Raw genomic sequence first — 26,303 nt, 5'->3', positions numbered from 1 at the left:
GTTGGACAGAGGCCTGGGCGACATGGTCTAGTGTGAAGCGTCCCTGCCCATGGCAGGGTGGTTGGAATTAGATGATCTTAAGGTCTTTTTCAACCCAAACCAGTCTATGATTAGTTTATAGAACAATTACAGGAGAGAACCCCTTCTACTTTTGAGCTTACCATGGCAATGAATCTTCCAATAAATCGGAAGTATTTCAGATGATCTGGATTAATGTAAGAGGCTGGGTTTATCTGTAAGCAGTAGTTATCTTTCCCTGCGTATTCAAACAGGCAATACATTGGGTTCAAAACTTCATGTGACAATAGAAAGAACCATTCCCTGAAATCACACAAACAAAAACACATTGCAAAATAAATTAAATTAGAAATTACTTTAGCTAGCTCAGGTCGCCTTAGGCACTTGTTGGCACAGAGGCAGTCAGTCCGACCTCTTTACCAGGAAGTCCATTAGACCAAACTGAAACCAAACTGATACTAAGACAAATTATTATATGCAAAGTTACAATGATATACAACTGTCAGTGGTTTTGATACAAAAATAGCCTTATCTAAATAAGAAGATTAAAAGCCTACCACCGATTTAAACTTGAGTGATTTACGGATTGCCAATTCATGTATGTACTTCTCAGTTACATTCCTGTGAAGACTTTTGACTTGAAAGTGGATTTCCATTCGCTTTTTCAATAAACCTCTACTTTGACATGAACTGTTGTGCCAAAGGCTTACTGTCATTCAGTAGATGAATCACCTCAATGATCAGAGATGCACAAAGTAATTCCTAATACAAACTGGAAATAATTTCATGCAGTTTTAAGACATGCATACACATCTTAAGGAACTATCTTCCCCAGATATTCTGAAGGAAGATAAGGAATGAACTTCACTAGTATTTTGAAAGCACTGCAGTTTAAGTATCTACTTTGGGGAAGTCTTCACACCAACAATGCAGAAAAAGGTATAACTTGCCATTTCATGTTAGTTTACCTTGCAACACCTCCATAATCTAAGCCTTCTTCACCAGGGAAAATGACCCATAAGCGTCTCCGTAGATCCTGAGGGCTGAAGCTCATTATCTTAGTGAAAGAAAAACAATCACTTTTTTTAAAGAGAACAGCTGTAAGCACTGGCTAGACTTACTACTATTTGTTATCAGGCAATATAGCATTTAATAATTCAGAACACAAAATGAACTATAGTGCGTGAAGACATGCTTACGGAATGTTCATGCAACTTGAAGCATCACTGCAAACCTATTTCCATAGATTAAGGATATGTAAAAGAAAAAAATAAATAATAATCCTGGTATTAAAGACCTGGGGTACTTACGCCAGCAGCCTTTCTAAGGAACTTTACTAATCTTGGGTTTAATACCATGACCAAATTTGTAATTATGCTGATTTGGTCAACTGTCAGAGGTTTACATGAAGAAACTTCACATGATGCTTTTTGTGTCCAAGAACCTCAAGTTTTGTTTGCCACAAAGGGCACAGAATTTGGGTCAAGGTTTGCATTTTAATCTCTCTCCTGGATGTCTGTAGTAATCGCCACAAAAATATTTATAATCCTATCAGAGATACTGCAAATGATGACTAACAAGTATAAAACACTAACTTGGGTCTCTGCGATGATGCCATCTAAACTGTGGATCAGGCACCCTGCTTTCCCAAGGAAACCTTGGATTGCTGATGTTTATAGAATTACATAATCTCGCTTGATTCTTTCCAGTACAGCATAATTTCATTACCTCTACAGTTACTGTACAAAACACCAAGCCCATATGCAGGAATAAAGCTGGAGCTAGTTTTCAGTTACAGGATTTATTTTGCTCTTTCTAACCCTTTTTATTTAAAGGCATCACTGTTCCAAATGAGAAGACTAGCCAACAGCACTGCCTGTCGATTCTGTTAAACCAGTTTACAGTAATTTGAACAAGAAAACATTAATCCTTATGTAAGAATGTATTTGGCTCAAAACACAATGTTCTATTTGTTCACATTTCCTGGCTTGACACATCTGTGATAATTCCTACAAGGAATGAAACCTTAAGACCTATAGGGAATCAGAAAAACTTAAGAAGATAGGGACTTTTATCTTCCTCTGTCCCTAGCCAAATTTGTTTTAAATTTCTTAAGTTACTTTTAAATCAGGAAAATAAAGAAGTGGCCAAGATGAATCATTCCATGCTCTTCCAAGCCTGTTTCTATCTGTCTTATGAAACTGACAAAGAGCTGCTTTTGGTTTCAATTTAACCAGCAATGAGTGATTTATTGCCACAATGAACATTCGTAAAGTAAAGTAAAATTCAAATGCACCAAGAAATACTGTATAGGAACAAATCTTAACCATGGTTTAGGTCTATAGACATAACAAGAATTTTGCTACTAAGAACCTAAATAGAATTAGTAGGTTTTGTTCCTTTTAACCATTTCATTACTCTAATTAAAGACCCAGGATCTCTAACACCGAGACTAAGATGAACTTGATATATTTTGGTACACAGCCCATGCTAATGCAACAAAACTGTTCGGAAAAACATGTAACAAACATAAACACAACATGAAAACTTCCTGAGATGGGGGAGCTGCTCTGCTGCAGCACTCCACTCAAATTAACTCAGGTTTTAAAGAATTCCAAGGGAAAAAAGATAAACACCTTCTCTGTCAGATGAATCAGTCTTTGGAGCCAGAACTTCACATCTTAGCATGACCTTTAAATATGGAAGTATGAATGTATCCTAACTATTAATCTAGTAGCTATTCTCACTTAAAATAACATTAACAAAATGGCAAAGGATCAAGAGTGACACGAGACAATAAATTTTATCAACTCAACTTCTCATGCCCACTACTAACAAGTTTAAATACAATACCTGTTGAAAGGAATCCTCAAATAATGTTTTTCTGCTCACTGTAATTTTTATGTGCTGTGGCATTGCCAGTTGCTGAAATGAAATTTGCAGAGGTGAAGTATACAATCATTTGAAGTTTTTAATACTGTGTTTGTACTGTTATTTGCAGTTAATTGTATTGTAGTATATATTGCTTTAGGAAGCAGTTAATAATTAATGTAGGTAATAATTGTAGTATATATTGCTTTAGGAAGTACAGTTGAATTTTACTAATCCACATAAAATAAACCCAGCAATCGTTTTAATTTACTCCAAGAAATTGCTTCCACTACTGGTATCTACAGTGAGATATACGTGTCTCTAGAGCCTGCTTACAACAGGTTCAAATACTATACTCTTACAAGACAGCAGAAAACGTCAAGATCAATAACATTCTAGTTTAATAAAGAATTAAAAAATGAGAAAATTTAGGTTACTCTATGCCAAATTCAAAGTGAAAAGTTCAGCTAGTCTGTTCTGGTTTTCAAAGGGTAATTTACTGACTCCTGAAAACTGGAACATTCAAACCTGAGACTTCTTCCTCAATACCAGGTTACTTTATCTCTTGATATACATTGAGTTTAGAGGATCAAGACTGACACTCTGGAATCTGATGTTACAGCACATATTCTCCAATGTTTAGACATGTATATTCTGAGTCATATGCCCTGCATTTTCTTCCAGATGTCTGTATTTGTGCAGAAAGTAATATTAACTATAAAAATTCTGCATCTCCCTGTATTCCCTTATTAACAACAGAAAGCAAGCACTATTCTGACCCCCCCCAACTTTAAAAGAAAACATCAGTTTAGCTACTTTTCTATTCTAGAAGTTTCAAAGCCTTAGCTTACCTATCTTTAAACTTTATATGAGTTTATATACATCCTGCATTTACTCCTTTCCTACTTTAACTCACCTTTAAAGTTGAAGTAGTTTGATTACCTTCACTTGCAAGGTATTAAAGGAGTTCATTTAAAGCATGTAAGCAAAACCCAAAAATGCTAACAAATACTCCCAAAGTGATGAATCCATACCTGACACCAGAATCTGAAATAATGGACCTTTGCCTTGAAATCACGCACATAAGCTATCTGGGGTCCATTGTCTCTGGAACCAAAAGGAGATCAAACAAATGAATTTCAAAAGTGGTTTTGTAACATAAGTAAATGCCTGCATCTGTATTGGTTATACAGTGGTGTGGTTTAGGTGCTACCTAGTTGGAAGCTTCTTATTTACATTTTTTGATTTTGAGGTGTGTTTTTTTTTGTTGTTAAACTATAAAAAGGTTTTCTTTTCTCCACTGTGGAGCGTACACACACTACTTTTAAACCGTATCTGATTATTAACTGTAAAGAAGAATCTAACAGTAAGGATGGGATAACATTCAGTTAATTAAAGTTGGGACTTAAACGCTGGTTTTATGTCCATCCTGGTCCCTAAAAGTCAAAGACAGGCAGACTCGTAACTGGAAGGAAGGGATCTCGTCATCAACAGTGCTGATGAAGCTCCTCCACGACCCTCACATCTTGTATACTACTTGGCAAGAAGGATTCTCAAGTGTTCAAGCCTTCTTCAAGGGACAGTTATCAGTGGATGAAACAAAGCCAGAAAATTAACAAACCTTACTACACATAAAGCTTCCTGCATACAAAAAGAGAGAAAAACCTTTTAAAAATAGCAAGTGCTGAACTCAACACGACACTAAGCCTTTGAAAGTCAAAACACTTACAGAGCAGACTTGCCAGTGCGGGGATCTATATAGGTAGTTGTTCTTCTATTGTGATCCACAAAATATGGAATACCATCCACAGTAAATCGCATTTCCCAGCCCTCTGGTAAGGGTTTCTCATTTAATTGACTATGGACACAATAAAAAAAACATGGTAACTGATCAGCTTCATACATTCAGCCATTAGAGCAATACCTGACACAGTAAAAATTGAGGCAGATCTAGAAAAACTACGGATTGAGAAACTTTGCATTCAATATTTATTGTCTTTTTTCTCCCCTCTCAGTTTTTCATGTGAGTTCTCTATTAGGCCAAAATGACTGTTCAAATAAACATTAGCTCATTTGACTGCACTACCTCAAGTAAGGGCAAATGGAAGTTTAGGAGAAAAATGTCAGCAAAGTTTAGCAATGTTCCTCCATTAAACAACATAATTTTGTCTTCTAACTATAGGCTATTACTTGAAAACTGACTTAATTGTACTAGGCAGCTTTTGGTACCTCATGTGCAATCACAGCATCCAAAAAAGTTTTAGAATGGCAAAAACAGAAGAAAATGCAAATATTGATCTTTTAGAACTATTCAACAACCTTCAACTCGAGTCTGGTATAAACAAAAATATATTTCAATATATTTGGAAGACCTGAGCATCATCACTTCAAAGTGTTCTCACAGTGACTTCCCTCTACAGAATTACATTGTAGAGCCATGTTTCTAACTGTGAAGCTAGCACACATGGTTGCTGGGTTGTATTTAAGAGTATTCTCCACACACACAGCCCCAGAGGTGACTGAGATGTCACCTCTGAGATATGACAGTTGTCACATCTGGCTACAGCTATTAGCTCTCCACATGTACTTGGCTTTCTCTCCCCCACTCCCTTCTTACTCCTCTATGGAGAAGAGATGAAGTTGCTTCACTAAACGGAAGTTTTCAGCTCAAACAGGAAGAGCTAGGATTGAACATCCCTCACCCTTGTTTCATAACCTGCTTATTCCAGAGACTCAGGGTGACCAAAGCCCAAAATAAACAGTACTCCACCACTTTCAGTAGTACCTCAAACTCTCCCCTATGTCTCTCCCTCCACCTTTTTAAAAGGTGTGAGGTGGTGGGCTGCAGTTTTTCAAGTTTTATTTCTTCCTGCCTCTTTTACTATCTATTTTACTATCTATTCTTCTATTTATTATCTAGGAAATAACCAAATTCTTATTCAGGATCCTCTGCGCTATCCCATTCATCACTGTATAAAAGAAATCCTACCCCCAATGATACGAATGTTTAGACACATGTTCCAGAGTAAGTAGGAGCTGTTCTGGGGAATGAACTTACTGCTACTGACCCAGACTTTCCTGGCAATTGTGCCATTACTAAGTAATATTTTGACAGTTCCATTTTGGCTAGTACCTTTCAATATTTCAACAGGCTGCCTGCAGTGTGTAGGACAGTCAATACTTCGGTTGTGGGCAGCATTTCCTAGCTCTAGGTCTCACGCTACTTTGCTACATTTTCATTCCAGACTTACACAAAGCTGCAATTCATTTCTTACCCCTGACTCCTGGGATCTTCCCACTGAGTGATCCGTGTGTTGTGATTGACAAAATACACCCTGCCATTGCTGTCAGTTCTCTTTTCTGGAAAGATGCAAAAGGGGGAGAGGAGAATAAAAATCAATATCTGCTTAACGTATTGCTGAGACTACATCAAATAAAATAAGTAAAATCAGTCAACAGACCCAGCCACAGCCTCTATCTTCAGCCCAAAATCTGGCTACAACAGGAAAAATGCTTCATTTTACATTTAGTTCTGTTTGAAAACCAGAGCCAAAACCCCAGGTCTAACTATGCCAAGTAATTACTTTCTTTAAATTACATAACTCTGAGAACTTTGCCTATGTATCATGAAATTTGCATTCTGGTATCTTCTTCATAGTCACACCAGAAATTAGTTAGATTTTCAGACCAATAAGAAAAGGCTCCACAAATTGGAGTGAGAATTTGGCAGGCTGATTTAGAGGGGATGTGGAGTCTGACTTGGCAGGAAAGGGATGGGGGGGGGGGAGGAACCCTGCCTAATGACAGCGGTAAACAAAGGATGACAGTGTGAAAGCAGCTATTATTTCCCTTGAGAAAGGGAGTACACCAGAATACTTTATGGTTTCTAATTCACTTTGAAACTGCACATCCTTGTCAGGACTCTGTTCTAACAGCACATTTGATTAGGTTTAATTTTAAGAGCCTAGAACAGCTGACAAACTAATTTGGCAGAAATATGCTTTATTGTTTAATTACATTGCATTACAAAACACTTGCAAGTCAGTCTTACCCCATCCGTGTGGCAGAGGGCCAAGAGGATCAAATTCTTTGTTCTGTGTCGATGAAAAGTCCTGGTTCTGCAAGTCACACAAACAAATGGTGTATTAATGACTAGTCATTTGCTTTCCAGATGTTCCACCATAGGCATCATGAATTATTGAAGCAAATGCAGTTTTGTTAATGTTACAAATAAGGTAAGATGCCAACACTTTATTTTTCTCCACAGAGAGGGCCTATTTTGCAGCCCTTGGCATGCTTCATTAACTCTAGTGCCAAGAAAATAATTATTCTTTGTTTAGTGCCCCTGCATACGCAGAGGGAAATTAGTACAGTAGCACCCAAGAAAATCCGAAAGCAACCCTCTTCAGTCCTGCCCTCAGCACACTCCTCCCTACCACCATTTATGAGGTCCATTTTTATTCTCTACACATACACCAAATTTAGAACATACACCATTCTTGATAAGCTAGTAGTATGAGCTGGAGTTACCTTAAGTCTGCTATTCATCAGAGGTAAACAATGGATTTAAGGTTCTGGAAAGTTTATTTTCAGTTTCCCTGCTTTCATAACATTCATTGTGCTTATTATTATTATTGTGATTATATCCAAACCAGAAGTACATGTCCTGTGAGCCTGCTTACCTTCCAGGTCTTTGGCAAAGCCAATTCAAGATATAATACAAACAAAACAGCTTTATTACTAAGCTGTAGTTTGTTTTGAACCAATGGCTTTTATCAATATTGTACATAAACTTTATCAAAGAACACCTCCTATATTCAGCTGACAAATAAAAACCATTACACTGCATGTGCTGCTTGCAGTCATTGTGAGGACATGAACAAAGGTTATCAATTAGTACCTCCTGCTGTGCTACACACACAAAGATACTATATTATCATAAAGAATAAACCATGTGATAATAAAGCACAGTGACTTTATGGGGAAGAGTCACCCACAAGCATTGCCAAACCCCAAATACACTTCCAATATGCAAAAGAGAGACTGATGGGTTGAAAATTTGGAAAGATGCCCTCTCAATTTTTCTAGCCACCATTACATTCCTTACCCCATATATAAACCTCTGGTTAAACTGCTGCATAGCTCCTTGAAGCTGACTGCGCTGAAGCTGCCACTGCTCGTAATTCCGGACAGACTCTAATGTTGGTCTCTGCCACGTTGTAGTTCTTGTGAAGTGGTCAACGTAATAAATTCTCCCCATGTTGTCAACTCGTCGCTCCCAGCTTTTAAAAGAATGACAAGCAACAGTTCTCAATGTCAGACAATTTTAAGGGCTCAGAAGCACTCTTAGGCAACAGGCAGTATGTTGGAAGTGGATATAAAGCACAGGCTCATCAACAGGCATCTTTCTTCCATTTTGCCCTCCACTCAGAGTATGAAAGAGCTAAAATCGTTTGAATAAGGGAACCACTTTTACTTTGTTGCATACTATCCTAAGACAAACTCAATCTGTTTACTGGACTTTCAGGATTTTTTGAAACAGTTTAAGAGCTACACAAACAACTGACAATACTATACTGTCACTATTGCATTTATGCTGCCCAATCCATATGACTATGGTCTGCTGGCTTCTCCTAAAAGGCAGCAAGCCCTCTGACAGTTTGGGCTGTACATTCTGACTTGGTGGAAAAGGAAGGTGTGGGCATTGGGTTTTGGTTTGGTTATTTTATTTCATTTTCTTTTTTTATTACTGTTTTCAGTTCAGATGAAATCAGTACTACTGATAAAACTTGAATGAAAATGCTAACACCTGAATCACTAGTCAAACCTCTCAGAGTTCAAAACACATTGGATATGAAAGGTGGGTTCCTGTTACGAGACTGCCAGTTTTTGTTCTTTAGTATCAAGTTATCTTCACTATTTCACATGCTTTTACTTCATAATTCTGTGTAGTGTGTGAACCATGCAAGTATGAATGAAAGGCATCAGAGTAAAACTTATTCCATTTAGAGGCTAAGAACCCTGGCTGCTCTGATGCCAACAGCTCAAAAAGCCAAATAACCAAATATAATAACCAAATCATCACCAAAGCTTTGTAAGAGTACAGTAGATTAGCAGCTGGGAATCCTGGGAGAGGCTCAAAGGACTGCAAACAGTAGCCTCAGGATAAAGAGGCACCCAAGGGCATTCTTGCTCAAACTGATAGTTACCTAAATCCCAAAATACTTTCTGTGGTTTGGTTCTCTTTTACAGCTGGGGATGTCTACTGTCTTTAACTTAATTCTGTTTCTCAGTAAAGATGCACTTGCTTAACCTTTGACAGAAAACTCAAGATTCTGTTACTTTTGAGTTTCAAGTCTTCTCCACACTGCGTACTATGCATTTTTGCAGCACTCCTTGGAGACAACCTGGAGCAACCACTTGCACTAGGTTCACATCTCTCTTTACAAACATGCTTTCTAGCTTTAGTAAACTGTCAATCAATTTCTGCAAAATCCTGACATCCTGTGACTTCTTCTGGCTCACCTTGGAGGAAGAGGCTCTGGGCGATCCCACGTCGTTCTTTTTTCAACATGATCTACATAGTATACTCGACCGTGTTGATCTACTCTTTGCTCCCAGCTGAAAAACAAAACAGCATTTTTATCTGCCTCCAGATCCAACCATGTATGCTCAGTATAAAGATGAGAAATGCCCATTTTCATAAAATGCTTATTTCTAAATATAATGCCTGAAACTCACACATGCTTCACAAGATGCACCAAAACGCTGTACATTGTGGTACAATGGTCACAGCAACAGTAATTCTGTGTCAACTAGAACACAAAAACATTTCATGTGACCACCTTCAGTCTGTGGGAAATAGAAGCTGCATCTCATGCCTACATATACAGTTTTAGCAAGCAACCAAGCAAAGATTTGTAATCAATATCAAATTTATAATAACCCGTTGAATACCCTCATCTGTAGAGCATAATCCCCTTTCAGAGTAACATTAATTCAATTTAAATCCTCAAAATATGCAACTCTGCAGAGTTCATCATAAGGGCACTGGTCACATTTTCTGCATATGCAGCATTTGCGATACTGCCTTAGACCTGTATTTGCATCAGAGGTAACACCACAGGAACAAAAGCATGCTAATCTGTCATTTCTGTTGAAATCAAATGGTCAAGCAACAATCAGTTTTCTCAAGACTGCTTTTATATTTCACAGTTTCCCTGTATGGCAGAGAGGCAATGCAGCCCTTTCCTACTTTCTGATTCAACTGCCTGCAAATTAAGGCAACTATTTCACCAATTACACCATTCACACTGGGAAGCTTTTGCTTTCCATCTCTCAAAGAGCTCAGAAACTTTGTTTAAAGTTTAGAATCTAAGCGATAGCAACAAACCATCCATCTAGCAAATTTCACAAGAGCCTGAAACACAAACGGTGTGCCCGTACTACTCCCAAGAACTGCAGTATGAAGTCCAAAACTTCAGGATATACTGCAGAATATGAAAGGCAATAGTAGCTTTTCCTCTATGTATCTGACTTCATTCTAATTTAAAGACAGCAAGCTGTCACACTAAAAGTTCTGTACTTCATTGGCATGGGAGCATATGACAAGTATCAAAGATATCCAAAAGATTAATTCTTTACTTGACTAAACCACACCAGAAGGCCTACCAGACAAAACAGTTATGAAAACCTTCAAATTAGTACTGAGTGAAGGATTTCTGTTACGCAGCAAAAGGCAAATGTTATAAATACTTTGTAATATTGACTTACCTGCTGTAAGTAAAATAAAGTAAGCCAGAAACACAATAATAATAATAATAATAATAATAGTAATGATGTCATACCCAGGTGGAAGAGGACCTTGACTGACTGTAGTAAGTGCCTGAGGTGGAGGATTTACTGGCTGGATTTGTCTTGATACTGGAGGTGTGGCGAGTGCAGCAGTTGCAGGAGCTGTTGTTGTTGCTGCTGTTGCCCCTGCTGTTGCCCCCTCAGGGCTCTGCTCAGAAGACGTAGTTGCAGCTGGACCTGCCAGTGATCCTGCACTGGCCCCATCGTTCTCTGAGGATGCGGTTGAAGGACCATTTGCACTTGCTACGATGTCAAAGATATCAAAGACAGAAGATAAAGCACCTTTAGCTGGCATTTATCACCAATCTATTCTAGAGGTTGTAAATCACAAAAGTAAACATGCAAGAACTGATATTTCAAAGCCCACACATACAGCCACATTGCACACTTTACACAAACACTAATTCAAAAGCAATTTTGTCTCACTTCATAAAGATGCTTTTATCCAAGAACTGCTATCAAGAGCAGGATTTTGGTATTTCTGATAGAATAGGTAGTATTTACCAAAGTAAGCTGTCTGCATCCTGTAAACACTAAATGACTATAAACAAAAAACTACTTTCTTGCATTGATGTGCTCATTATTTTCCATTTATTGTTTTGAATAATAATTTAAATGATCATAAGCATAACATTTTCAAGAAGAGATTTGGTATCACATGCAAAGAAATTACCAGAATGGGAGGGCAAAATATTCTTTAAACATTTTCTTTTTTTTTCCTTAATGCCTTTTGGTGGGTGGGATTAAAGGCTGTATACAAGTCAGGCCTTATTACTGAACCCACACTGGGTTCTACTTTTAACTTCATTACTGTATCACAGTTTTCCATCCAAACTCATCATTTATCAACTGTGATAATGAGACTGCTGGAAGACTGCAGTGTATGAGGGTGAAGGAGTTACCCTAAAAACATCAACTAACTTTTTCAGAACTAAAGTTTTGTAGTTTTTAAATTATCAGATAATAAAAAATTTAAAAAAACTTATTTGAGTGCAAGAGAGTAATGAATGTTTTAAGTGCTGCTATTTCACAGACTTTAGCTAAATTAGTAGAAACTAATAACTAGTATTTCAAAACCCAGTATTAACCACTTGAGCCAATTTTGTGAGCCCTTCAGTAGATTTCATCTCAAACTCAGTGGGTATTTTAGAGCAGTAATAGCATTCGCTTGTGTTCTTTTGGTCTCAGCTCCATTACATGTGGCAGTATCACTGCAATCATTACTTAGCAGACATGGAAGCAAGAAATTTCTAATAGGAACATTGATTAAACAATACGTACTGAATGCAAGCTAAAATATAGCGCTTCTGAAGTTATCTGCCAAGGAATTTACCATGAAAAATGTAGTTAAAAGTCAGCATCAAACTGCTATGTTCATCCAAAGAGTGTGCAGCTCTGAAATGACTGCCTGCCCCTAGCACACATACCGGCTAGTGAAGTGGGTCTGCGGGGTGTAGGTGGAGGTGGTCTGGCAGGCCTCGGAGGTCTTGAAGGTTTGCAGCTTCCATTTGTGAGTAATGGAGAATCACTGCCATTAACAGTCTTGTTTTCACTGGGAGAAGCATCTTCACAGCTTTCAAGGCCATTTGAGTTAGTCCTTTTGCAGGAAAAGACAGAAACAAGAACTGTTCTAATAGTGTATGGATGACTTTAAACTTTATGAAAGACACTAGAACCTAACAGTTATGACTAGATTAGACTCTCACATTCATAATAATAATAGAAACCTATACATCTGTATAAGCATCCTAAGTTTATCTCCTGATGTGTATGAAACCTCAACTGATAAAGAGGTTGCGAAATAGATGTATGTAACATCTGTCACTGAAATCTTCTCTTTCATTTCCCAACTCAATACAACTGCCTTTAGGCCCAGGCTTTGGATGCTGCTGCTCAGCTATTTCCACCCATGAATTCCACCTGTCTCTAATGAGATAGGAAGCTGAGCATGACCTGAGAACAGCCTGCATGTGTTGTTCCACAGGGCTAGCAGATGCTCAGAGAACACAGAATGCTCCATTAGAAAACTATTACACATACACAAGTTTTCCCCTAAGCTGAATTCTGGAAAGGGCTGGAGAATTTAGTACTAAGCATTTAAATTTTTGACCAACAGTTATGAATATAAGCTTCTCAATTTTACAAAAATTAAGAAACTTAAGAATTACGACATAGAAGTATTTACCCATTCTGTGCCATTCAGTTTTCCTTAGCAGTATATTATTCTGATGTAGCTCCTTAAGCAGAGTTACAGGTATCTACACCTTTAATTTAAAAGCATTTTATTTTCAGAGTATGTTGAGCAAAATAAAAAGATTATCAACTAAAATCCAAGTAGATTGGCAGGTCAAGTACAGAGACCATCAGGAATGAACCTATGGGTTAAGGTTTCAACTCAGTACCTCCAGAAAGACCTTCCTTTAACTGTACACAAAATCAACCCCGGCAGGTAAACTGAAGTAAATCCCAACTCATAGAAGATCAAGCAGAATCACGTACATTAAGTACATTTGACCTCATTATCATTTTTCTCTATAGCAGGTGTGGTTCACATAATTCATACCATATCACACCAACCGCAGAGGAACTGGGGTTGGTCAAACACTTTTTCTCTACACCAGGTGTGGTTCACATAATTTATACCAACCCCAGAGGAAATGACTATGAAAGCATATACAAATCATTAGTGATCTGAAGATTGGAAGAGCTGTAACCTCAGTTCCAGAAACCATATTGCTGCTCTCTCAACACTGAGGTCAAAAGTAACCTTTTATCTTGAGTGTATTTGACCAGTTGGCTTAAGGTATATCAATGCATATCAAAACATTATTTTACATGTTAACAATAGCCACTGCTAGGCATATTCCAGACCACAGAATGGTTTGGGTTGGAAAGGACCTTAAGGCCATCTACTTCTGAACCTCTGCCATTGCCAGGGACACCTTACATAAGACATGTTGTCCAGGGCTCTATCCAACCTGGCCTTCAACACTGCCAGGGATGGAGCATTTACCACCTCTGTGGACAGCCTGTTCCAGTGCCTCACCACCCTCACAGTAAAGAACTTCTTAGTTATATCTAACCTGAACTGTCCGTATTTTAGTTTAAACCCATTACCCCATGTCCTAGCTCTACGGTACATTTACATGATCCTCAAAATGGACCTTTAGTGACACCAAAACCCCCACTGGTTGGTACTAAACCCAAATCAGCTATTATTACTGTTATGCTATTATGTACTCAGGCATTCTGAACACCCAAGCACAGAAGCATTTTAGTGAGCATGAAAAGGAAGCAGAACAAAAATAAGCTTTCACGGGAACACTTCAGCCAACATAACTAAGAGTTTTGACCTATTAAAAACAGAGTGAATTTAACTTAGCACTCCAGATGTCACCCAAGAGTGTTGTGTATTATACAGATCCTTAAAATGCTTGCAGTGCTGGGAACTAATTGAAGTGGCATGGGGCTCACTGCAGGTTAATCCACCATCAAGTATGGTCACACTTTTATCCTACCAAACAGCAGGGTACATAATCGGATATCAACCTTAAAACACTGCAACTGCTAGAGCTTTTGGGATCTTCTTAACAAAGCTAAATATAATTCTGATAGATCCATGCTATAAAACAAAACAGTGCAAAAATAACCAGTGACTTTTACTCACCAGTAGGAGTTTTTTGTGAACGCACAATGGTACAGTATTTTTGTTTAGGACACGCTCAGATTTTAATATTCACTGTTATAGGGCATACTCTGATGTTTTTTGATTGTCTTCTTTACAGAACATACAATTCCTCTTTTAAAACTTCAAACACTAAAAGGCAGGATAAAAACCAAGAGGAAAAGTGCCTTACCGTGTATCATTCCTTGCTTTGGAGCTATCACTCTGTGTAGGACCTTAAATACCAGAAAGAAAAAGACAACAGAAGGATAAGCAACATTCTGAATCATTTCCAAGAAAAAGAGCAAGTTTATAATGTTCACATTTCTTTCAAATATGGAGACATTACACTATGTGCTGTTTATTTACTGTCTTATTTAAAAACTGTACACACTTTGCATGTCTTTGTATGTCTGTCTGTGTATATATTTTTTTTTAAGCACTGACACTGTAATATTTTCACCTTCTGGAAGGAATAACAGGTTATCATTTGACCTTATGAAAATTGCCAAACACATGCAGGGTTCAGTAACTGACTCCTGCCTTCGTAGCAGTATCAAGCAGTGCTCATCATTCTTCAAGTGGAGCTGACTTTTCATACTCTCTTTCGATGATGACAGGCAGAGCAAGAAGGGCAAGAACTTCTCTACAATCTTCTCTCTGCTTGCTGCTAGCAAGCAACCACAGCAGCTTGTCTCCTGGGGCTCTCTAGCCTGTACCTTTCCCTTTTTCTGCAAAGTATTTAGCATAAAATCATTCAAGAAGGTACCAAATCTGGCTGCACTCAATACAGAATTATAGCAGCTCAGCCTAGGTTTGCAAACGTTTTGCAAGTGCTTATTCAGCCAGCTTGGAAATATTTGCCTTTTGTGCCAGCATTTGCAATGCTTGAATGTGTAGCACGGAACTGCTCATTCATGTAGACAGCACAAATACTTTATTTCCACAGAGTTAAACAAATGTTAACAAAGAAGTCAGTTATCAATTCTGATAGGAGCTATGCACAGATCTAAGGCAAAGACACATAAAGACCAACAATAATGCGCTGTTAGCAACCTCAGCATGGAAGTGATTTTAAACAATGTATTTGCCTGCAGGTGCCTTTAGCCTGTACAATAAGAACATGTTAAGACTAAGATTTAACTCTTTCCCCATGTGTTCCAGTGCCCTGATTATGCAAAAACCCTCTATTGAACTTCTGGCTTGGTGTATCAATGTCTGTCTTCACTGTTAAGGCCAAAACTGTGACAGTACTCAATTCCAATGCCTGGATGCCTTTTTTGACTCGCTAGCACCTTTTTTCTCAGTTGGTAAATTTCAGGAAATGGAAGAAAGCAGAGATGAAAATCAGGTATTGCAGAAGAGAAGTATCTGTTACTTTCATACAACATCACATCAACGCACCTCAGCCCTGCTCTACAAGTCCCACATAACCCAGCATTGTTTTTTACTTACAAATCAGATTGTCCGATTGATCTTTTTAACAAGATGCAAAGAACACTTTAAGAAATAATGGTCACAGAGCTCGTGTGTTAATTCCATTTTCCTACGATACTCGGGTGGAATCTCAAAGCAGTGTCTTCCAGTGCTTAAAAAAAATCGCAGAAGCCTAAAAATTGCCAAATGTCTTCCTAGCCAGTTGCTGCAGGACACAGTCCCTCCAATGCTGCCTTCTGGAGAAACAACCTCTTAATCTGTTTCTACTCTGCAATGTCAAATACCCTCAGATATGTTCCATTTCCTGTCCTGCACCAATGGAATTAAACCCTGTTACTTTTTATTTTAATGCAATTCCACATTTTTACATATATTCAAGATTTTCAGTTAAAACTCATACTAACTATCTGAAACTGAAGGCACCAACTGAACAGAATAGTGGATCCCTCTCTGCAGCACTCCACAGGGAACAAAGTCTATGAAAACATTTATTTAAATGAGATATTTTAAGAAAAACAAAAATAAACCCAAGTCTCCCAGTGAGCAGAGTACTGATGATGATGATGAAACTAACTTCCTTTATATACTTCTCTGTTTATTCCCCTGATGTTATTGAACATTCAGGGAAGCTGAGGGTTTCATTACAATTTGTGATTGCTAGATATGTTAATAAAGCCCCCAAAAATAAATATGTTGATCTTCTTTTCATTACAATAAGGCTGAAAATCTTCACTATGGACTACGAATCCACCTCAAATAAAAGTGCATAAGAGTTCTGGTCTCTACAAACAGGAAGTTACAGAAACCACTGCTGTTATTATTAAAACACTGTGTTAAAGCCTCCAAAGAAATACAACCCTTTGTATACCAGATGTACGTAGAAGACATTTGAACTGAAAATTACTTACTTCTTGTACTTGAGGCATCACCATTGGTTAGGAGCTCTGGATCTACCTGCATGCCATCTAGACAGACAGACAAATCTCCTACTACTTCTGCTGGTTCTCTGTCACCAACAAGATGCAATGTCACCACTACCTGCTCAACTGAAAAGGTACAAAGAACAGGGGTTTATCTTACTGCATGACAAAAAAGTACATTTTATTCAAGAAGCCATTCTTAGAACACAGTGATCAAGGGGAAAAAAAAAAAAACCCAAACAAACCCCAGCACTACTGCGCTGTCTCTCCATAATGTTTTCTGGGTTTTGTGATAAAATTAATCATTTCCAGATGTCAGGAAAAAGTTACTATTTCTATAAAACGGAGAAAATGGAAGCACATGCTTGTTGTTGGCTAACGAAAGGATTATCATCACAGCAGAAATTAAGTCTCATGTTTCTGTTCACAGTTCTAAAGCAATTAATACACCTGTCTTAAAAACCTGTAGTTAGGAAATGAAATTCACCTTATCCTTACAAGGAGCAGGTATCAATTCTATTTTCTGATTAAAATATTTCACATTTATTTAATGACATCAATATTCACATTTAGAACATGAAGATTTTGCATCGTATCCCCAGACCAAAGGTATTTTCAGGGTAAATAACTGCTTTTCAGTCCTTGATGAAAAGGTTTGAAACACAAATGCAGTGACTACAGCAGGATATCTGGTGTCATACAAAACAAAGCAGGTCCCCTGGGTAATTTTCACCCAGATTCAGCAGGGCAGTAACACTCTGGCAGGACACCACCTTATTACACTGCTATCAACAGGCTGCATTTATAGCGCCCACATCTGGAAGCTCAGAAGCAAACACTTCTTTAAAAGGACAGAACTTAAAAGCGACAGCACAAGGCTTTATGCCATAGCAACAGAAATTCTGTACCAGGGGTGCAGAATTCCACATTTCTTTCAACCTTCCCAGGATGTACATAGTTCCTAAAAGTTAACTGCTTCTGAAATGCATGAAAAACTATTTAGAACAAAAATAACTTTATACATTTCCTAACATTAAGAAGATCTCTGTTTGATTTTTAAGCTATATAAAAATAAACATTTTTCTTTAACTAGGCTTTCCCTCTTGCACAGACCAGTAAAGTGAAAAATACCAGGTTCTGAATGGCACCATAGCAGACTGTCTATAATAAAATAAGAAGACACTGGAAAAGTGGCAGGAAGCTCATAAATGCAGCCTGTAGCCACAACAGGAATCCTTAAAGGCCATCTACAGAGTTGCACGCAGCACTTACGTTTCATACTGTTAGATTTCAAAGTCTCTTGGATATCCAGAGCAGCACTTCCCAGAAGGACATCAGATTTTAAAGTCTGATGGCTCCAGACTCGAAAGTTTAATTTACTTACAGGAGTGACGATTCTGAAAAGAAGAAGTTAAGCACTGAGTAAGGCCATTTGTTGGCAGGGGAAGTGGATGAACTGACCAGTCTACTACTTAAAATAATTGAAAACCAAACAGCAGTGGTTAACATCACACCATTTCTATCACATTCTAGTATGCAGGTTGTCACTTAAACACAAGACTGTTGCAAGGCTGTTCAGAAACTATGTTTTTTACTATTACTATTTCAAGGGAAATACCTACAGAAAAACTATCAGCTCACAATTAGCACCTGAGTGTAACCAGGATTATAAAAACCAGACTGATTCTTGCAGGTTCCCATTTCACAAGTGTTCAGCATTTGTGTACCCTAATGTGAGAATTTTTCACACAGTGGGAAGACACCACATTTGCTTTCTGTACAGGTTATGAGAGAAGAAAATCACAGAACCACAGACTGGTTTGTATTGGAAGGGACCTTAAAGATCATCCAGTTCCAACTCCCTGCCACAAGTTACTCCAAGCCCCTGTGTCCAAACCTGGCCTTGAACACTGCCAGGGATGGGGCAGCCACAGCTTCTCTGGGCACCCTGTGCCAGCGCCTCAGCACCCTCACAGGGAAGAGCTTCTGCCTAAGAGCTCATCTCAGCCTCCCCTCTGGCAGGTTCAAGCCATTCCCCTTGTCCTGTCCCTACAGGCCCTTGTCCAAAGCCCCATATTAGGACACCCCATAAAACGTGAAGTACTCAGAAATCCCCCAAATTATTTTTAGAATGACTGCTCCCCCCATAAGCTGGCACATACCTACATTATATTCTGACAAAGTAGGACTGTATACAAAAGTATTTAGCATTTTAGTAGTGTACTTCTGGCTTCACAATGCATTTCCTGAGATGAGAAGAACACACTATCTCTCCCATGACTTCACAATTCGTAAGCTCCCCTCACCATCTCCAGGAGCAGGATTTATTACTTCTACAGTCTGCTAATTTGATTATGTCACTGAATAATTGGTTCCAGGTTTACTACCAAAAAAGACCCTTATGGACCAAACTATCACAACAGTTTTCCTTTATTCCAAATCAAGTAATTCAAAGAATTCAACCATTTATTTCTAACCCCTTTCACTTCCCTGAGGCTTTTCTTATATTTTTACTTGGTTTAGTGATACAACAATCTGAATTTCATTCAACACATGGTGCTATAAACTGGAAAGCTACCTTCCAGAGAGCAGACACAGTACAACCAGCCACAGCATCAGCCTTCACATAGACCAAACAAGAGCCTCAGTTCCTCCTGAAAAATCTTGTGGGCTGATAAGGTCATAAAACCACAATACTGCAGCCTCTGCCAAACACAGACAGTCTGAATTTGTTGACCTCTGCTCCTAGAAAAAGCCACCAGCAGTGTCACTCCCTAAACCTGGAAGCTCTTGATCAAGGATTACCTATGTGGTCAGATTCTGCACTCCAGACCTACGCCAGCAGTAACATACTGGGAAAGCCTCTACTGGAGAAGAAACACATGCACACAGAGAGATTTGCTGTCACAGCAGTCACTCACATCCTCCTCCCTCTAGCTCCAAAACAAGCCAATCACATGCTCATTTCAAAACTGCTAAATTTAACCAAATCTTCTGTAGCAAGATGATGGCAGGTGAGAAAGTGCATGTGAATAAGGCATATCCTGGAGAATAATGAAGCTATCCCAGGGATCAGAGAAATCAAAAAGCGTAGATTTTTAACTTGTCCTTCTTAAAAGTATTCTGGCAACAGCAGAACAATGAGCATCATAAGAGAGCTCATACTACAGAACTGACTCACAAAATTTTTTTCCTAGAAAGTTGCTCTCAGAGATCAAGTATTCACCTGCCCCTTCTCCTCCCTTGAGTTTTGAGAAGCCTTACAACAGACAAATTGATATCACTATTCGTTGGACAGGGCTTGGAGCAACCTGGGCTAGTGAAAGGTGTCCCTGCCTGTGGTAGGGGATTGGAACTGGATGAACTTTAAGACTCTTTCAACCTAAACCAGTCTGTGATTCTGTGATCTACGATTCCAAGATATCTGCCCCAGAAGTTAACACAAATATTTCCACTTCATGTAACACTGAATGCCTGGCTTAAGAACGCAAACCTGAAGTCCACTGTCACTTGCATTAACTTTGCTCTAGTAAACTGGAAAACAAAACCATCAAACCTACACTGTAAGATGCTGTTTCCACTTTGGACTGTTTGTATTGTTGCATTTTTCTGTCTTCTTTGACTGTCCATCTACAGAGACTTCCACGTAAGGGCTGGGTCCAAACCATTTGTTTTTTTCTTTGAGTTTTGCTGAAATAACTGTTGAGAGAAAAAACAAAACAAAAAAAAAATTTACCCAATAAGATTTCAATTGCAAACAGTATTTTTCAGTTGTGTGCTTCAGTATTCAAGTATCAAGTCACTGATGCCTGACAACACTGAAGAAAAGACAACCTACGTTAGATGGTCAAAATGCTCTTGCATTGCAGATCATTTTGTATGATGCTATAGCTCACACATATGCCTAAAACATGCAACAGCACTTCTGTAGGATCAGATAGTATAATTAATAATAATCAGTATAACATCCACAAAAGGGCTTAGGTGTTGAAAGTAGAAAATATCTGCTACAACCTCATCCTATCACCAGCCAAAAGAATTACGCTTGCTTGTTAAAAGACTCAAAACATGCTCTGTCTTCGTCACTAAGAAATCACGGAAAACTGCCACCACTTCTGGTGAAAAAAACATAATTAAGAAAAATAAGTTTGTGCTAAGTGTTCTGTATTGATGCAAACTTACAGAAAAGCTAAAGGCAAATTCTGAGTTCCAATTTTTTTTTTTAAAAATCATCGCAGTCAGGTGAAATTCCCAATGACTGGAAAAAGGGAAATATAACCCCCATTTTCAAGAAGGGGAAAATGGATGACCCAGGGAATTACAGACCACTCAGTCTCACCTCTGTGCCTGGCAAAATCTTGGAGCATATTATCCTGGAAGGCATGCTAAGGCACATGAAAAACAACAAAGTGCCTGGTGACAGCCAGCATGGCTTCACTAAGGGGAAATCCTGCCTGACCAATTTGGTGGCCTTTTATGATGGGGCTACAGAACTGATGGACAGCGGTAGAGCAGTTGATGTCATCTACCTGGACTTGTGTAAAGCATTTGACACTGTCCCACATGACATCCTTGTCTCTAAATTGGAGAGACATCAATTTGATGAATAGACCACTTGGTGGATAAAGAACTGGCTGGATGGCCGCACACAAAGAGTTGTGGTCAATGGCTCAATGTCCAATTAGGGACCAGTAACGAGTGGTGTCCCTCAGGGATCGGTGTTGGGACCAATCTTGTTCAACATCTTCATCGCTGACATGGACAGTGGGATTGAGTGCGCCCTCAGCAAGTTTGCCAATGACACCAAGCTGTGTGGTTCGGTTGATACGCTGGAGGGAAGGAATGCCATCCAGAGGGACCTTGACACGCTTGTGAGGTGGGCTGATGCCAACCTCATGAAGTTTAACCATGCCAAGTGCAAGGTCCTACACCTGGGTCGGAGCAATCCCAGGCACAGCTACAGGCTGGGCAGAGAAGAGATTCAGAGCAGCCCTGTGGAGAAGGACTTGGGGGTGCTGGTCGATGAGAAAATGAACATGAGTCGGCTTCAGTGTGCGCTTGCAGCCCAGAAAGCAACCGTATCCTGGGCTGCATCAAAAGGAGTGTGAACAGCAGGTCGAAGGAGGTGATCCTGCCCCTCTACTCTGCTCTTGCGAGACCTCACCTGGAGTACTGTGTGAGGTTCTGGTGTCCTCAACATAGAAAGGACATGGAACTGTTGGAACAAGTCCAGAGGAGGCCACAAGGATGATCAGGGGACTGGAGCACCTCCTGTATGAAGACAGGCTGAGAAAGTTGGGGCTGTTCAGCCTGGAGAAGAGAAGGCTGCGTGGAGACCTCATAGCAGCCTTCCAGTATCTGAAGGGGGGCTATACGGATGCTGGGGATGGACTATTCATCAGGGACTGTAGTGACAGGACAAGGGGTAATGGGCTCAAACCTAAACAGGGGAAGTTTAGATTGGATATAAGGATGAAATTCTTTACTGTAAGGGTGGTGAGGCACTGGAATAAGTTGCTCAGGGAGGCTGTGAATGCTCCATCTCTGGTGGTGTTCAAGGCCAGGTTGGACGAAGCCTTGGGTGGCATGGTTTAATGTGAAGTGTCCCTGCCCATGGCAGGGAGGTTGGAACTAGACGATCTTAAGGTTCTTTCCAACCCTAACTATTCTACGATTCTATGCTTCTACTGATCTAGAAGGGGTCCTACAAAAAATCTGGAGAGGGACATTTTACAAGGGCCTGTAGGGACAGGACAAGGGGAATGGCTTTAACCTGACAAGAGGGGACATTAAGATGAGCTCTTAGGCAGAAGTTCTTCCCTGTGAGGGTGCTGAGGCGCTGGCACAGTGTGCCTGGAGAAGCTGTGGCTGCCCCATCCCTGGCAGTGCTCAGGGCCAGGCTGGACGCTGCCTGGAGCAAGCTGCTGTAGTGGAAGGTGTCTCTGCCCATGGCATTGGGTTGGAGCTTTAAGGTCCCTTCCAACACAAACCACTCTCTGATTCTAAGATATGATTCTTTGACTTGCTGCTCTAGAGGTCTAAGGTGGGGATGAACAGAACACACAACACACAGGACAGGAATGGGGATGAACATAAACAGGCACATATGTCTTGTTTTGTTTGGCTGGTTGGGTTTTTTGGTGGTTTGATTTTCGGTTTGTTTTTAAACACTCAACAGCGTTGACTGTAACACTCCTGTCTTTCCAAACAACCATGACTATGCTGCCTTCGTGTAGCCAAAGGAGGATGTGTATGTACCAGCCTACCCCTCACCTCTGGCTCTTGGATCAGGAGTGTTCCTTGGTTCCTTCATAACACTAAACTCACAAGCCAGCATTTAAGACAAATTTCAGTACTTAAGATAATTCCAGTTGGGCAGTGAAGTCCACTCTGTTCTAACAAATAACAACTTGGTCTCCTGGGTTTTTGTCACTCACCTCAGCTGCACTACATCCTTAAAAAAAGATGACTAATTCAAGCCCATATGGCTAATCTACCTAGATTCCCTTTATAGTCTCTGCTCCTTTAGAGATTTAGACAAGTAGCTTAGTATAAACTGCTCTGAACTGCTCTCAAGGGAAACTCTTTCTCTATTAAAGACATCTTACAGAAATTAACTCCAGTTAGCTAACATTAATTCTCACAAATAGCTCCCCTTGCCTTCCCCTCATGTCTCTAGTACTTCTATACTACAGCATCTCATGCCTTAACATTGCTATTTCAAAGACATCAAGACCTACTTTGAGGCAGCACAAATCAGCAGCCTTGCACCTACTTTCAAGGTTTGTTCTCAACCACACAACCTGAAAGTTGATTTAAATCTAGTGAAGACAGTGGAACAGGGAGCTGAGGGTAGGGCAGGTGGTGTTTACAGATACAAGTAATCCCTGCTTGCACAGGAAAGAGTTTGCTTGCAGAATGTGGCTCAACTTCTCACAAATTGAGAACCACGCAAATATCTTAACAGTCTCATTTCTAAACAAAGCCATTTCTTTCATTTCACTTTCTTTATGTGAGTCACAGGTCTTTAACAGAGTAAGCCTTAGATAGCAATCACCACTTCAATCCTTAGCTCTGCTCTTCATAGCTATGTAAAGGAGGTACCCCCTTCCAAACCTCTTCATTTTTTTGTCTCCAGTATCAACATGTAGGAACAAGATTTCTCTTAAAGACTCACAGCCCACTGAGAAAAAACAAGCTTGTGACCTCAAGGTGACAGCTAGAGCCAGTACAGCTTACTCAATCCCAACCTTCTTTCTAGCTAAAGCTTTCCCATCTATTTTTGATAACTCTTTTCATCCCCATAATACCAACTTTGTGAAACGTCTGCATATACCCACAGATCTTCCACGCTGAGCATTCAAAATATACCCTTGATGTTTCTAAACCTAGACCTGTCTACATCCACAGATCTCATATGCCCAGGCTTCAGCTTTTATGCTTCAGTGAAGTCTGTTACAATGAGTAAAACTTGGGGATTAAGTTTCAACAGCTACTGTTGGTGGGGCACTGAAAAATCAAAGCATGGCAGGTAGGCAAATCCATTCGGATGCAATCTACAGGTGATCAACTACATCAGTATTTTATTTGTTTATTAAACATCCTATATGTTTATTAAAGATCCTTTATAACAGTGGCCACAAAAACATGTCACAAGGGAGAAGCAGTAAGTCAGATTTCATGAACAGCAGTTTACATTCACTTAGCTTGAGACTGTTAAGAGTAAATGCTGGACTGGTATTATGTCAAGTGTTAACTGAAAGCAGTATCATACTACAGGATTACATTTCAGAGGACCTTTCTGTACAATTTACTTAACAGCACTTAAAAACAGTTACTCCTTTTTTTTAATGCATTTTAGATAAAATCCTGAATAAAATAGCTGTCAAGTAATGATGGCAAGACACCTTCAATTTTACTATGCAACTTTTCTTGGGTTTTGTTCAACCCCAAAGTCCCCAAAATACAACATACTAGTGACTTGCAATTTATTGTGAGAAAGAAAACACTTCTATGTTTCTAACCAGAAGAGAGATTTCCTTTCAAAAGGCTTACCAGTGATCTGAAGCTGTGATTTCATGGATAACCCACTGGATGGTCCTGATCTGGACCCACTGCCAGCCATAATACGGGCTGGATCTTGAATCTGGATGAAGACACAACGTAAACATTTGAATCCTCAGAAACTCAAAAATTAAATCATCTGTTTTTTGGCACGTAGATACATTATACTGCAAACAAACCCACCATGCTTGTTTTCTTTCTAGTTCCTTTGCATTTCCCCCACAGTCCAGAAAATGGTTTACAAAGGGCTTAGTCTCTACTATTACACAACCTGTAAATACTCATGTCCTACGCAAAAGAAGTCTTTTGATTCTGTCCTTTCCATTTGTCAAGTAACTGAGAGGGAATGACACTCTCACTGCAAAGTTTGCTGTACCTCTTATGTCTGAAAGTATCAGCTTATTTCGATGTCGTAAGTCCTGGGTAAATTTAGGTGCCCATGTTAAATATTACTTGGTTATATATATAAAAAAAAAAACTAAACAACCCACAAGCATAGGAAAAAGACTGCAAATGAATTATTCAATTAAAAAGTGGATTTCAAATTTAAATACACAAACCCATTTCTGTATCTGTCAGAACTGACTCAGATCAAGTCAACACAGAGGGGCTGTAATTCTACAAAGCACTTAACGAAGAGAGCAAAGAGATCACTTTTGAAAGAGGGTAAGATACCTTTCATCTGAGCTCAACCTGACCTCTTACCACATGCCAGTCCCCACACTGGTGTGGCAGTGGGTGCAACCTGGTGCTAGGCTGGACTCCTAGCACCAAAGCACACAGATATTCTGACTACTCTTTAAACTTCATTCAATTCAGTATTTGGTTTTGGGGAGCAGGGGGAGAAAAAGTGTACAGTATGCATCATAGAGTTTTGAAATTGACAGCAATGAAACAGCATGCTACTACTTTAAAAACAGACATCACTTTAGAACTGTCCAGCCATCCTTGTCTCCTATTCATTTTTAGGACACATTTTCAGCTCAATATCCCTTACCAACTAAACTAAATATAAACCTCTACAGCAGATTACTCAATGGAAAATGAATGGGCTCTTGAAAACTCCAAATAACCCCATGGATACAACTTACTGCATCCCTCTCATGCCGTACTCCCTCCTCATTGTGTTCTGTGGTCATAACCTACCACAAACCCATTCATCCACCTCTGTGTCTGACCCCTCTCTGGGTTCCCACCTGGTATGGGCTCAGCTGCTCTGGCCAGGGGGCTGGCTATTGGGTATGCACACGTCTCCCAGCCCATCGCTGCATAGGGTCAGCCAACAAACTGGAACCCCAGAGCAGATCAAATACCACATGCCAGCTAGCGGGTAATTTTCTGCATACTATATTCTTTCCACCAACGAAACTACCATGCTAATATCTGTACCTTGAACACAAAAGGCTATACACACATGAATGGACTGACCACAACTGGTCTAACGTAGCACAGCCCTTGCCCTCCGCGTGCACAAC

At 39.4% G+C, this 26,303-nt stretch overlaps 1 protein-coding gene across 2 annotated transcripts in view; it reads right to left on the bottom strand.

Moving 5' to 3' along the window:
* ITCH (itchy E3 ubiquitin protein ligase) overlaps positions 1-26,303 on the bottom strand; it is a 58,081-nt gene that overhangs the window by 8,084 nt on the left and 23,694 nt on the right. The window contains exons 2-17 of one of the 2 annotated variants that reach the window (XM_061375496.1): positions 24,820-24,910; positions 20,325-20,463; positions 18,037-18,161; positions 16,753-16,890; positions 14,601-14,643; positions 12,171-12,340; positions 10,737-10,986; positions 9,415-9,510; positions 7,997-8,171; positions 6,941-7,007; positions 6,165-6,249; positions 4,619-4,747; positions 3,924-3,996; positions 2,872-2,943; positions 987-1,075; positions 162-321 (exon numbers count right to left, since the gene is read on the bottom strand). In XM_061375496.1, the coding sequence (XP_061231480.1) occupies positions 162-321; positions 987-1,075; positions 2,872-2,943; positions 3,924-3,996; positions 4,619-4,747; positions 6,165-6,249; positions 6,941-7,007; positions 7,997-8,171; positions 9,415-9,510; positions 10,737-10,986; positions 12,171-12,340; positions 14,601-14,643; positions 16,753-16,890; positions 18,037-18,161; positions 20,325-20,463; positions 24,820-24,910 (1,902 nt within the window). The remainder of the gene's footprint in view (positions 1-161; positions 322-986; positions 1,076-2,871; positions 2,944-3,923; positions 3,997-4,618; positions 4,748-6,164; positions 6,250-6,940; positions 7,008-7,996; positions 8,172-9,414; positions 9,511-10,736; positions 10,987-12,170; positions 12,341-14,600; positions 14,644-16,752; positions 16,891-18,036; positions 18,162-20,324; positions 20,464-24,819; positions 24,911-26,303) is intronic. The other variant, XM_061375497.1, reaches the window with a different exon arrangement.

This window comes from Neopsephotus bourkii, unplaced genomic scaffold, assembly GCF_033783945.1.
Source record: "Neopsephotus bourkii isolate Nb327-2 ecotype Australia unplaced genomic scaffold, CSIRO-AGI_Nbou_v1 NB_1663, whole genome shotgun sequence".
Taxonomy (NCBI): Eukaryota; Metazoa; Chordata; class Aves; order Psittaciformes; family Psittacidae; genus Neopsephotus; species Neopsephotus bourkii.
Note: the sequence above shows the minus strand (reverse complement) of the source record. Positions and strands in the feature narration are given on the sequence as shown.